This window comes from Pogoniulus pusillus, chromosome 15, assembly GCF_015220805.1.
Source record: "Pogoniulus pusillus isolate bPogPus1 chromosome 15, bPogPus1.pri, whole genome shotgun sequence".
Taxonomy (NCBI): domain Eukaryota; kingdom Metazoa; phylum Chordata; class Aves; order Piciformes; family Lybiidae; genus Pogoniulus; species Pogoniulus pusillus.
This window is the reverse complement of record NC_087278.1, coordinates 15,015,669-15,029,058: the sequence shown is the minus strand read 5'-3', so window position 1 is coordinate 15,029,058 and position 13,390 is coordinate 15,015,669. Positions and strand designations below refer to the sequence as shown.

The 13,390-nt window shown below is 40.3% G+C and overlaps 1 protein-coding gene across 4 annotated transcripts in view; it reads right to left on the bottom strand.

The window, feature by feature from the left end:
* The window catches only part of KIAA1549 (KIAA1549 ortholog), a 156,519-nt gene that overhangs the window by 19,525 nt on the left and 123,604 nt on the right, over nucleotides 1-13,390 (bottom strand). For 3 of the 4 annotated variants that reach the window (XM_064155473.1, XM_064155477.1, XM_064155475.1), the window contains exons 11-16: nucleotides 12,895-13,097; nucleotides 8,623-8,744; nucleotides 6,648-6,662; nucleotides 3,102-3,307; nucleotides 1,215-1,438; nucleotides 3-147 (exon numbers count right to left, since the gene is read on the bottom strand). In XM_064155473.1, the coding sequence (XP_064011543.1) occupies nucleotides 3-147; nucleotides 1,215-1,438; nucleotides 3,102-3,307; nucleotides 6,648-6,662; nucleotides 8,623-8,744; nucleotides 12,895-13,097 (915 nt within the window). The remainder of the gene's footprint in view (nucleotides 1-2; nucleotides 148-1,214; nucleotides 1,439-3,101; nucleotides 3,308-6,647; nucleotides 6,663-8,622; nucleotides 8,745-12,894; nucleotides 13,098-13,390) is intronic. The other variant, XM_064155474.1, reaches the window with a different exon arrangement.

Sequence of the window (13,390 nt, the reverse complement as noted above, 5' to 3'; positions counted from 1 at the left end):
ACAATATATGCAGAATTATTGACTCCTGGAGGCCTTTTGTATGTCCCATCACTGTCAGTTGTGATTAACCTGTCCTTCTCTGCATCAATTGGACTACCATTTATCTGATGTCGCCGGCGCTGCTTGGGAGAACGTTTTGCACGAGAACTTAACGGGAAGGAATCAAAAAACAGAGAGAAGAGAGAGAAAAACCAAACCATGACAGAAGGTAATAATTTCTTTTTTCAATTTTTCTTCTCATCCCATTCAAGGTTGAACTACACTGCTCATTCCCTCCAAGTCATGTCCCAACCCTGTTTCTCTTCGCTTTCCCATTTTTTCCATGTTCGTCCCATTTGTTAGCCTCAAATCAATCTCTTCAAGCTTCTCCTAATAACACTCTCATTGGCAGCTCTCCAAAATGTCCCATTCCTCCCTCAAACTCTCTCCAGTGTTACCTCCCTTCTACATTCATCTTTCAAATTTCTTCGTGCCCTACCACCAGTGTCTTTCCAGACGTCATTGACCAACATCTGACACACTTGCAGTAGCAAAACAGACCACACTGCAAGTAAGAGTCTGCACTTGGCATGTTGGATTTAACCCTACCAGGCAAGCCAGCTGAGGAACCCACGTAGCTGGAGAAAACAAAGTGCAAGTATTCATGAGTCCTAAACAGAGCTCAGAGAAGACTCTGAAAATACAAGCCCAGGAAGGCAGATCCACGAGGCTGAGAAATGTGACTCATTATCCAGAGGCAGTATGTAAATGGTTATCTTGTTGATTTGAGAATTTGCCTTGAAAATTCAGACTTTTCATGCTTTCTAAGTTGTTCAAGGGTTTCCTTATTTGGCACATTTTACCTCCTTTCTAAAAGTAGTATTTCTTGCAGTTTATGTTCTCTGTGTATCTTTTTTAGTGCTTCTATTGCAATTTTCATCATTCTATGCTGCCCAAGACTTATTCAAACAAATGCAATCAAGTACTAAATTGCTCTAAGACAGTTTTCATACATGTGGATTTATTTACTGAGGATTCACCACTGGGAAGTTATAAAAACATACTGGTGCATACTAAAATAAATGTTCACAGCAACTCAAATTTTTCACCCAGGTAACTTCAACCAGTGATGAAAAAGATTTCAAGCTATGAAAGTTCTGAAGTACAGGTTTGATGTCTTTGGATACTGACTTTAAGAAAAAATCGCTCCCTCCTCCCCCCAACAAAATCCCTACCTCTTCCTGGGCTCTATGAAGACAGAAGGCACACTGCCTCCAGGGTCCAAGATCTTGTCAATCTGCATCTGTGCCTTGCGATATATTCTGTGCTGCTCTTTGGAGTCAACCACCACCACATCATCCACCACTGGAAATTCATAGTGCCCTTTGCGCTTGGCACGAAGACGAATCTTATTGCGGTGATGTTCAATTTCAGATTTATGCCTCAAGGCTGTTTGTATCTTAAGGAAGGAAGGGGGAAAAATAATCACTTGTATTTTTCATTTATAATTTTTGTAAACAGAACTTTCTGATGCTTTACTGCAAACCTCCCCCACTCATCTCCCTTTTCTCCCCACCCTCCCTCCCCCAAATATCTGAAGAATTAAAACAAGTGACACAATTTGTAAACATATTTTCTTTCCCGGATATTTTGTAGCATCCCCATTGTCTGCCCAGGTAGATGTACTATGATACACAATACAATTGCCAGCACAGCAGGTGCAATTGGAGGTGGCAGGTTGTTAACAAAAGGCAGGAGGAACACAAAAAGCTCCTGCTGTCTGCAGAAGTGACGTTGCTTTGCAAATGTAAGACTAATCAGTACAGGCTATATGTACCTTTGCTTGTAAAACAGAGGAGGTATGTTTCATCCGTGGTGATGACGTCTGTCACCCATCCCCTTTAATGACCTTCATCACATAATAAGCAAGACCTTAAAGAGCTAATTCAGCCTCTAACTTGGTGCCTCTGCTGAGTGTGAGAGGCCACTATAAGCTATGCAGAATGTAGCAGCAATCCAAGAGGCCAGGTCCGTAGATGAACATGGTATTATTAGCTCTATGGCTTTGTTGCCGCAGAGTTTTCATGCCTCTCTCCCACTCTATTCCAAATTTCCATACTTAAGTCCTACCCTGGCACTCACAAAAATCCTTCTTATCAATGGAAAACACTCTGGCACTAGACCAGGCAGCAACAACTGCTCTGCCTGTGCCGGACTGCATATCTGCAGGGGTGAATTAAATCCAAGCAAAAATCAATTGTTGTGTATTCTCTCACAAATATAATTTTAAAAACCATAAAAGGGACATAAACCAGACTTATTCTTTACTTTTATAGTTAGAATTCTATGTCTTCTTCCCATATAAATAGATTTTTATTGAATGGCCCCTCTTGTCTAAGTAGATACATGTATTTACCTCTCCTGTAAAGTATTCAGAAACACAGTGTCTTAACACAGTTAAATTAAAGGTTTCAGTAATCTTCCACTCTGAACTCTGAGGAGATGCCATCTTACATCCAGTACAAAGCCAGTACTGTCAGGCAGCATACAAAGTGGTTTTGCAGCACATCACCTTCTCTCCTAATGCCCTGGGTATGCTCACGCTCTGCTTACAGTAACCTGAGCCTCAGAAAAAGCAGAAAGTTCCTGTACTTTCGCTGTCAGGTAAACAAATCAGAAGCTGGAAGCAATGAGTATGCTGTAAATTCACACCCCAAAATGTCCTGAGAGAACTTGTTTGGATAACTCATATCCTGAGCTGCTGAGAAGTCAAAAGAATGGTGTAGAATGCAAAGCATGGTGGGCCAGACATTCCAGTTCTCACACATTAATTAGCACATTTCTCATAAGTACAGCCCTGCTGACTAGCAAAAGGATGGTAATGCAAGACATCCTGATCATCAAATCCATTCTTCTCTCAGTGTTTCAGTTTGGGGTTAGGTGTCTCTGCAAACCAGGTCACATTATCTGTCTGGATGGAAAGATGATTAATCTGTAATTGTCAAAATTCAGCTCCTTAGGAGAGAAAGAGAAATTCCTGATAACGTGAAACTGGATACTTTCACTTCCCTCTTGGCTGGGCACACAGTCCTCCACAAACACACAAAGCCCTTTAAAAATACCTCTTTATTGATTTTGTTGGTCTCAGCTACCCGATCAGAAAGCACTGAGTTCTGAACCGGAGGTGCTGCCATCGGCTGCATAGCAATCAGTTGGATCTTGCTTGGGACCCGTCTGCTGGCATCTGAGGAACGTGACATTCTGTCCACATGTTCGAAGATAGAGGCTGAAGAGTGCTGCTCAGTTCCACTGCCAGTTTGAGGAGGTCCTAAATCACCAGGACAGAGCAAAGTAATGCTGGGGTTGTTGCAGTCAAATGTTAACCTCTCCATATGCTATGCTACAAGACTATATAATATTTTCCATCTGTGTTTAATTTGCCCTATAGGCCTTCCAGCTGATTCTCATTTAGCATACAAGAAGTTTACACAGTGGTTTGGAAATTATAAACATTTTTCCATTATATTTCCAGAAGGTGAGCTGTCATCCTTCATTTCTATAAATCAAGCTCTTGGCATTCACAAACCCTCAGAATCTCTATTTACTTTACCCACAAAAAGCTGTTCGAGTACATACTGCTAATGGTTCCTCTTATCAGTACTTAAGGAGATGTGAACTCCTCAAATGGAGGTTCAAAGAGTAATAAAACATCTCTCCCTGCAACATGTAGCTCTTAGTTGATAGGAGTGATATATGAATTAAAGAAAAAAAATCCTTAGAAATCCACAGAATGCAAAGAATTTTACAGATTAACTCTTTTAAAAGAATTAATTAACTTTAAAAAAAGAATTAATTACAGATTAACTCTTTTAAAAGAATATTACTGATTAACTCTTTCAAAACATTGTTTTGATCTGACAGGATAAACAGTTCACATAATAATAAGCAAGCTGCAAAAATACTGTCAGGTTGTAATTTGTTGAAGAGTCTAAATCAACTGAAATACAACCAGTTAATCACTTCAACAGAAATGAGTCATGTCCCTCAAACACTTGATCTCTGTAGTATCAGCCCAGGGGTGTGTAGTTAAGGACCTATTTGAATATTTTTGGCTAGAGCAAGACCTACAACAGGAATTGCTGTGCAGATCAGGCTTGCAAAAACTACTGAAGACTTGTAAACTAATCCTTGTCTTGTCCACGTGGTAACATCACAAACTCTCAAACTGCTCTTCACCATGAAACATAAGTGATATAAGATTTGTGACTCTTTTTATGAAGGAGCTGACCAGAATAAAGGAACATAGTCACGCATCCCTGCACAGACTTCTAGTAATGGGCTGTGCTTCTCAGACTCAAAGCAGAAGGAATACCTAATTTGATTCCACTACCAGAATCAGTTGTTAATCTACCTGATCCAACTCCCGACAAACAAGAAAGAAAACAGCCACTGCTCTGACCCATTTATGACATGCACTTGTAATTGGAGCTCAGAAGAGAAGTGAATTCCACGTTCTGTAGCAGATCACAGGAGGTGATTTGTTCCTTTGCTTCCCTTTTCCAGTGTAAGAAGGGAGCAGTAGAGAAACGGAACAGTACACTGTATTACATTCACAGCACACTATGCTTTTGGGCTGGAAAGCAATCCAGCCATGAGCTAAGCAAAATTCTTATTCTCCACGTTTCCCCAAGTTTATCAATGCACTGCCAAATGTACATATTTATAAATGATATGCAATGTTTCTAAATGTGACTTTCCTCTGCAAGTGCCCTCAAAAAGAAGGTCAACGCTTGCACTCAAGATCTGTGTTCCAAATGTTTTGCACAACACAGAGATCAAATGAAATATATTCATTTCTGTTGTGTAGGTATTTATACCATCTTTGACACATCATCTTCACAGGCCCACCTTCCTGCTTTTCTCAGAAGCATGCAAACATCATCTCTCAGACAGGTGCAGAAGATTACTAACTGATTAGTGTGAATCTTTCAGAGCAATTCTGCAGATCAATGGAAATCTGATCTTCTGCATCTACCTTTCCAATTCTTCCCATATGATAGTTCCTTTTTCCAGCCTTTCCTATCTTAGAGCAGTTCTCAAAGGTCACTGACCTCCAACACATAATTTCAAGGGTTTTTTTTTCATACACTTGGTTAGTAAGGCCAAATATATTCAATTGTGCTCAGCATTCACTCCAAATCTTTATAATTCCACCCATACATTTTCCTTTTGCACACATAAATTAGAGCTTGGCAGCAGCCTCTTAGCTGAAGTTGTTCTTGTAAAACAATCCAAGAGTCTCACTGCCAAATTTTGGTAAGGTTCTACTGTAACATTGTGTGACTCTCTTTGGCAGAAAAGATACACACAAAAAAGCCCCCCAACACCAAAATATAAGCAGCATCTGACCTATAAATCCTCTCTGTGTGCACACACTGGATGTGTCTATAAATACAAACTAAGATGAAAGTATAGTAAAGTAGGTAAGAAAGCTGGGAATTGCAGTGCTGTACACAGACAATAAAAGGAGAAAAGGCTTCTAACTCAACACATGAATGAGCTCTTTTAAGAGTTTTGACAGAGTGAATAAGAATAGTTTCTCATTTCAAAGTTCCTATATTCCACTATTGCCCATGGTTAGAAAATCTTTTTTTATAAAGGTGTCAGATGGCACTACACAAATGAAATTTTGACCTCAGACTAGACAGCTGAGGCTGAAAAATAATGGAGAGAAGCTAATGCTCAAATACTGGGCAGGACATGTTTAAACAACTAGCCCATGTAGGTCACAAGTCAGGATCAATGTTTACCTGTTTTCCCGGGGCTGAAACTACTAATTGAACTGAAATGTCAGGAAAAATTATCGCTCTGGAGGAAGCTATGATTTCATATGAAGACCAACACAGTTGGAGATAGAGGAAGACTACTGCTTCCTGCAGCCTCTTGAAATACAAACTGGAGATACAGAAAGAAATGTGTGTAAAGTCTAATCTAAAAATCAGGTGAAGTCAATGGAACTCTTCCATTCACCCACATGTATCTGAATCATGCCAGAGTATGGAGTTTCAGCATGTTTAACGCAGTTTCTTTGTAGGTTGTGTTCCTAGGATGCAGGTGATGGATCTCATCATTTACTTGTATAAACCCAGAAATGGATACCATCACAGCCAGTCTTCTATCCATCCTTCTCTACTATTATAAGACAGACAGTCCTTATAAGACACAGTCCTTAATTTATCACTAGATATGGTATCAAAGAGTGTCAGCTTTCTCCTGCTCCATCTTTGCTGAGTCCCAGTCCTGACCAGAAAATAATTAGTTCAGAATAAAGTATGTGAGTTTCTGTGCAGGTAGCTTGTGTTTGTCTCAAGGTTCCAGTAGAGACACTAACAGTATCTCTAAATTGTTTATACAAAGCTAGTTTAAGCACTAACAGCTGCCTGGTTTGCCTCTTTCACAGTGATATTGGGAGGAAGTCAGAAAAATGTGCCTAAATTGGATGACTATAATTTCTGTTACTTAAGATTTTTTTTTTGGTACTTCAATAGCTCAAAGGCAATTTTGTTTCTTAGTATCAGAAGACAAATCCTTCAGTCCTTTAGACACAATACAGCTATCTCAGCACCACTATTCATGTTTTTACTCAACTAGCAGCTCTGGTTACTTACCCACTCTGTTTGCTCCTGACAACATAAAGGAAAAAGAAGAGACACACAGTAATTATTACAGATAATTCATCTAGAATGGCAACCAGAGAGAAAAAACAGCAATGAATGAAATGCATGAACTTGGATCAAACCACCAAGCATCCGCTGCACAAAAAGGGAGCTGAATCTGCCATTTAAGAGAGAGCTCTCTGCAGACAGTGCCCCTAGTTCTGAATGCCAAAAATAATCCCTATGATTACCAAGATAGAGGCACCAAATGCTGGAGGAAAAAAAAAAAAGTGTATTCGAGCTATTAAGGGCATGATAGGTAAAAAAGACACATTTTACACAACAGCCTCGCTGTCTCTGCCAGACAATTCAGACACAGCAACATCTGACATGTACACATCAAAAGGAAATGCTAAACCTTATATAAAGTTTTAAGTCAGATGGAAAATGAAGAGACAAAAATGGAGTTCTTAGATAAGAAGAAACAGGAGAGCACTAGACAAGGACAACAGAACAAAAGTCAGGTAGGTTGAAGCATAAACCATCTTGAGATCAGCTCTGTCATAACATAGTTGTTTTCCTGAATAACTACTTGGGCATGATTTCTGGTCTTTAGAGCAAATCAAAGGCAGTGAAAACAGACAGCATCATGTAGCTGCATCTTTCTGTAAACTGTGTAGAGTACAAACAGCATACACTGCCTGCAGCGTTGTTAGGAAGTACAACCCTTTAGTCAGTGCTAGCAGATCCTGTGCTCTTATGTGTTCCTTGCAGAGGAAAGCCTGATCTATCACACTTGCTGGTCCAGTCATCCACATAATGGAAGGTTCAGAATCATACATTATTTGACTTGCTGTTTAGCCACTCAGGAGCTAGCAGTTTATATAAACTCTCTTATATATTTCCTCAATCTCATTTCTTCAGCATAAGCAAAAACTGAAGCTTGCCTGCCATGATCCGAATTTCACTGGCACTGCATTCCTCAGTAGTCTTTACATCTCAGCTGGTATTTCACAGAGCATGTGGGAAAACATTCAGTATACTGAACAGACTGCTCACAATGTGATCAGTATTTTCTTCTTCTCAGTTTCTGTTTCCATCGAGGCCATGTGTATTAAGAACAGATGGGATATCTCAGACTTCTTTACCAGATACTCAATATCAGAATTTTCTCTAGGAAGACTACTGGGATTTAAAGATCTGGTAATTAGAACTCAAGCAAGGAGCCAGTCATCTGAATACAAAAGGGTCTCAGAAAAAGCACCTAGTATTTGCATAGGCACAGTTAACCACATACTTTTTTAAACAGAAAAATGATTTAAAATAATGTTTTAATTGAAAATAAAAGCGAGTTTGAAGTGCTTTATCAGCTTCTCAGTGAGGACAAAATGTATCTTAAGGTGCCTCCAATTTAGCTGGAAGGAAGACTGTTCATTACAAAGAAATGCCACTGTTATTACAGTGGTTATTAAAATACCAGCACTGGGTTTTCATCTTTCTAAAGCACAAATATGAAGGCATTCTGATATCTGAATTAGAACTTATTTGTAAGACATCTACCTCTCTAGTCCCCAGTTTTTTCCATCTCACTTTTTTGAAGTTACACTTACAGGCATACAGCCATGCAGTATCAAGTCCTGCTGTGATCTCCACTGCTCATGTAACTGTCTGCAAGACTGCTACTGTGAGAGCCATAATTAGGCCTAAACGGAAAGAATTCTGCTGAAGGTGTGTGGGAGAGAAAAGGAGGGAAGATTAATTCCTGCTAAACCATTAGTTTCAAAATCTTTCTGGAATGAAAAGAATGTGTATGTCTTCAGCTTCAACAGACGAAACTAAGTAAGGGAGAGAAAAAATATTTCTGCAACACAGACTACAAAAAATTAAACTCAAAGATGAGTTTGCACCAGTTTAGAAAAGTTACAGCACTAGAGTAACTCTTGAACCTGAGGAAAGCACACAAGATCCAAAAAAAAAAGTAACAAACCCTTCTTCACTGATCTGCGCAGTTTGCCCTCGTTTGCAACAGTTGGTCTCACAGTTTCTTCTCCTGTCTCTCTCCCGCTGGACTGTTCACTTGCTGTGGAGTCAGCATCTGATGGTGAAATTCTGCCACAAACATTAAAAACCAAGCCAACATGTAACACAAGCTTGCAAAGGGGCATAATTCCCACACACAAAGAATCCTGTGCTAAAGTATCTTGTGAAGAGTGTTAGTATTTCCCCCCCCTGTTTATAAGTAAATTTATAACAAACTACCATAGTTAGAAATTCATTGCCATGATGTTTCTGTTGTTGTGTGTGAAAATTGACTCTAACGTGAGCCACACGTGACAAGACTGGTAACTAATCTCTCCTTTTAAATCTCTCTCCTTTTCCTTCAAGGAAAAAAAATACAAAACCAATGCATTCATATACAGTAATTTATTTTTTCAGACAGAAAAGAATTGTATTAGAAGTGAGAAACCCATACAGGTAGTTAGTCTAGTAGTCAAACTTGGCGTCCCTTTGCTAACACTACAAGTCCATGTGAATATTTTCCTGAGTAGTTAAATGCAGGGTCATTGAAAAAATGCAACTTTTGTGTGTTTATCCTCTGCAGTCATGAGAGTCTTAAAAACATTTGTTGTCTACAAATCACAGTATTGGTATTCATCAGCAATTACAGAAAAATATAAAGAAGCACTGCGATATCTCCCCTAGCAGAATACTTCAGCTGTAAAATTACCCAGATACTATGAAAATAGGGCATACACCACCGCCTAGCTGACACCAAAACCTATCTTTCCATATAGGATCAGCCTTTCTGACACTGTCTCTAGTAACCATTCTGTCTTGTGAACATACTTATTCTCGTCCTGCTGGGAGTTAACCACTTAACGTGTGCATGTGTCTGTGCACTGACTTTAAGTGTAAAATTTTCTTGGGCTAGAGAGGTATCTAGATGAATCACAAAGGCTCTTAGCTAAAGATCAAGCTGCCTAGAGCACACAGACTATGATAACTACACCCAGCCAGACAAGTTCATTGAAAGTTGAACCTACTCCTTGCAGCAAGCAGTGCTCCAAATTCAACTCCCCATTTCATCCTCCCTCAACAATGCACTATTAATTGAGCTCTTGCCCTTCATTCTCTTCTGCAGGACTGTCATACTAATAAGTCACGTACCAATAACCCCCCCAAAAATTAGAGGGTTAAAAAAAAAAAGGAGAAATGGTCCTCAGCGAGCTTACAGATCTGCATCACAGCATCTTTTTCTGTTTCCAAAGGTGGAGAGCATGGACAGAGCTATCACATCTATCACCTTTGTCTTGGTTCAGCTGAGTAAACAGCTGGTGTTCTGTTTTCAGATCTGCTACTGACTTTGTTTCACCTCAATGTGCTTTGTATACATACTCTTCCCTCTGTCGATCTAAATTAGTGTTAAGTAAATGATGGAAGTATAAACAGTGGAGAGTCAACATCAGTCATTCTTTTTAAGTGCAGAGGAATATGCAGTTGTATCATCTCGAGCCAAGCCAACAGGTGTAACTGTCAATTGGAACCTAGAGCTGCTTTCTGAACTCAGTTGTTTTTCTGGTTTGTTGTGTTTTTTCACAGATACAGAATGTGTACTAACATCACCGTTGTATTTCCTGGCATGCAAGATGCAGTCCTGAATTAGACTGTGATGAATTGAGTTCTGTTATTGTCTCACAAAAAAAAGAAAAAGAAAAAGAAAAGATAAAGCCAGCATAACACACTATGCTATCATTTCACATTTCAACTGCTGCCTCGGGGAATAAATGTTTTAAACCTCAAACTGACACGGGCATGTCAGCACGTTAGGAAGATGATGGCAACATCTCTACAGTTAAGCCTAAAGAGAGATTTGCTCTTAAGGGTGGATACAGGAAAGGAAGGAAACTCTCTTTTGAAAACATTTTGAAGTGTTTGAGTTTAGATGCTATTAAAAAAGAACTATCTGTGTTCCAAATTTGATCAATGATTCATTATTGTGTTCAAGGGAAACCAAAAGTGCTGGCTTGTGAAAATTTTTGCTGCTTCATTTTCTGAATTAGTCTAGATAAAAGACAGTAACAGCCTTAAGTTTAAATTTTTTTCTGATATTTATGTGCATATGAATACAGACACCCTCCTTTACCCCTAAATATCATCTCTGTCTTAGGCCACTTTTGGACTGTTAAAAAGAAATATGGCAACACTTGTCTTTCCAATCTATATGAAATTGTTTTAACTTATTTAAGCTATACCAAGATGGAGTTAGCCAATCTTTTTTACAGTGCTTTCCAATTTTTCACCCCTTCCACAGCACCACCGATAAAGCACTACGTGCAAGACCTACAGGGAGTTAGGAAGACAAGCTCAGAATCCAGGAAGATGGAAACTGAGCTAGACAAAGCCCATGTGGGGAAGATAATCATAGAATCATAGAATCAACCAGGTTGGAAGAGACCTCCAAGATCATCCAGTCCAACCTATCACCCAGCCCCATCCAGTCAACTAGACCATGGCACTAACCTCCCTTGTCCTACTGGCCACACTATTCCTGATCCAGGCCAGGACGCCATTGGCTCTCTTGGCCACCTGGGCACACTGCCGGCTCATCTTCAGCCTACTATCTATCAGTACCCCCAGGTCCCTTTCCTCCTGGCTGCTCTCCAGCCATTCAGTTCCCAGCCTATAGTGCTGCTTGGGGTTGTTGTGGCTAAAGTGCAGAATCCTGCACTTGGCCTTGCTAAATCTCATCCCATTGGCCTCTGCCCACCCATCCAGCCTGTCCAGGTCCCTCTGCAGGGCTCTCCTACCTTCCAACAGATCAATACCTGCTCCTAGCTTGGTGTCATCTGCAAACTTACTGATGCTGGACTCAACCCCCTCATCCAGGTCATCAATAAAGATATTGAAGAGGAGAGGGCCCAGCACTGATCCTTGGGGAACACCACTAGTGACTGGCTGCCAACTGGATGTGGCACCATTCACCACCACTCTCTGGGCTCTGCCATCCAGCCAGTTCTTGATCCAGCACAGAGCGAATCTGTCCAAAACATGAGCTGCCAGCATGGCCAGGAGCTTCTTGTGGCAGACAGTGTCAAAGGCTTTGCTGAAGTCCAAGTAGACTACATCCACAGCCTGCCCCACATTCACCAGGCAGGTAACCTGATCATAAAAGGAGATCTGGTTGGTGAGGCAGGACCTGCCAAGAGCTCAGGGTTTTGAAGCAGCACAGGAGGTTCAACAGTGGTGCAAGCTATGTCAGAAACACCTACACCTCAGGAAGAACTCTTAGGCTCTTTCTAAGCTGCCTGTGGTTACTGTTCTCCCCCCCAGCACCTGCTGCAATAGCACTCAGGTAAAAAAAGTACAGGGAATACAGAGCTGTAGACAAAGGAGTGTAAAAATACAAGAAGGAGAGGAAGAAGCATCACATCAAAGTGCGGCATAGAGGGGCTCTGCAGTGAGGAGCAGTTTGTGACACACCATAGCACTCCTCTCTTCAGAGCTCCATTTCTTCCCCACCTATTAACTTCCCACTTACCCCTATAGTTTTTTTAAGTGTACAGATTATTCTTTACTGCCTAACTCTGTAAAAGCATCTAACCTACAAACACAATCCCTTCCAGCAAGACACATTAACATCATTTGATTATTGGAAAACTTTAGGAAATCAACTGCTGAAGGATGACAGACAAGTTTCCCCTTGCATATAGCTGTGTATCATCACTCCCTTTCACAATCAAAGCTGGTTTTCTATGATTGTAACCAGATAACTACAAATAAAAGCACACATGCATCTTCTCCATCTTCTCTAAATTTTGGATACTTCTTATTTCTTGAAATTCCAACTTATCAAGCATGTATTGATCACTATTAATATTACTGAAACATGCTGCTATCCATCAATAGTTCCCCTCTATTTTTAAATATCTGTTGCCTTAGTAGCTAGACATCACTGCAAAGAGAATGCATCAGAAAGTGTTTCTACTAAACAAGCAAAGACTTGGACTCCAGTCAACCAAGCAGCATCTTAAATGCCCCACTTAACTGAACATGTTGCCTTTGAGAGAAAAATGCACACTATCTTCTCACAGCTTTGTACTAATGAGTAATGAGGTATAAGTCTGATGGCCCAATAAAAGATGCACATTTCAGAGCTCTGGAAGAGTTCTCTCCACTGAAACTGACCTAAAAACACAGTAGTTGCCAGTCATTAATAAGCTGTCATCTACTACGGTTTCTTTTATCTCCGTGAACTGACCTTCCTCTGTGTCGAACAGTCTTTGAAGGCTTTGAGGAAGTCTTGGATTTGGGACTGGGCACATCTCCATTTTCAGATGGGGTACTATCCTTAATAGGTCCTGGTAAAGGAGCTGGCTCGTGGATAATCAGGACATCATCTTTATTGTGCTGGCCCAGATGTTGCTTAGCAAAATCAAAACCTTTCACACTGGGAGCCTGTAGCTGTGACAGAAGAGCAAAGACAAAAAATAGGAACCATGAGTGACCATTAGAAAGACTCTGATTCAGACCTGCAAACAACAGCCACTAGGAGGATGGTCAGGCTTTGGTAGTCTCAGGAATGAACATGAGAGCTGTAGGGAAAAGAAAAATAAACCCCACACGATTCTGTCATCTTAGTTACATGTATAAGACACAGCATAAAACTCCAAATCACCAAATCTAGTTAAAAAAAATTAACCAACAAACCAGAAACCTTCTGTTTCTTCTTCTACAACACCTTTTTCCAGCTGTTT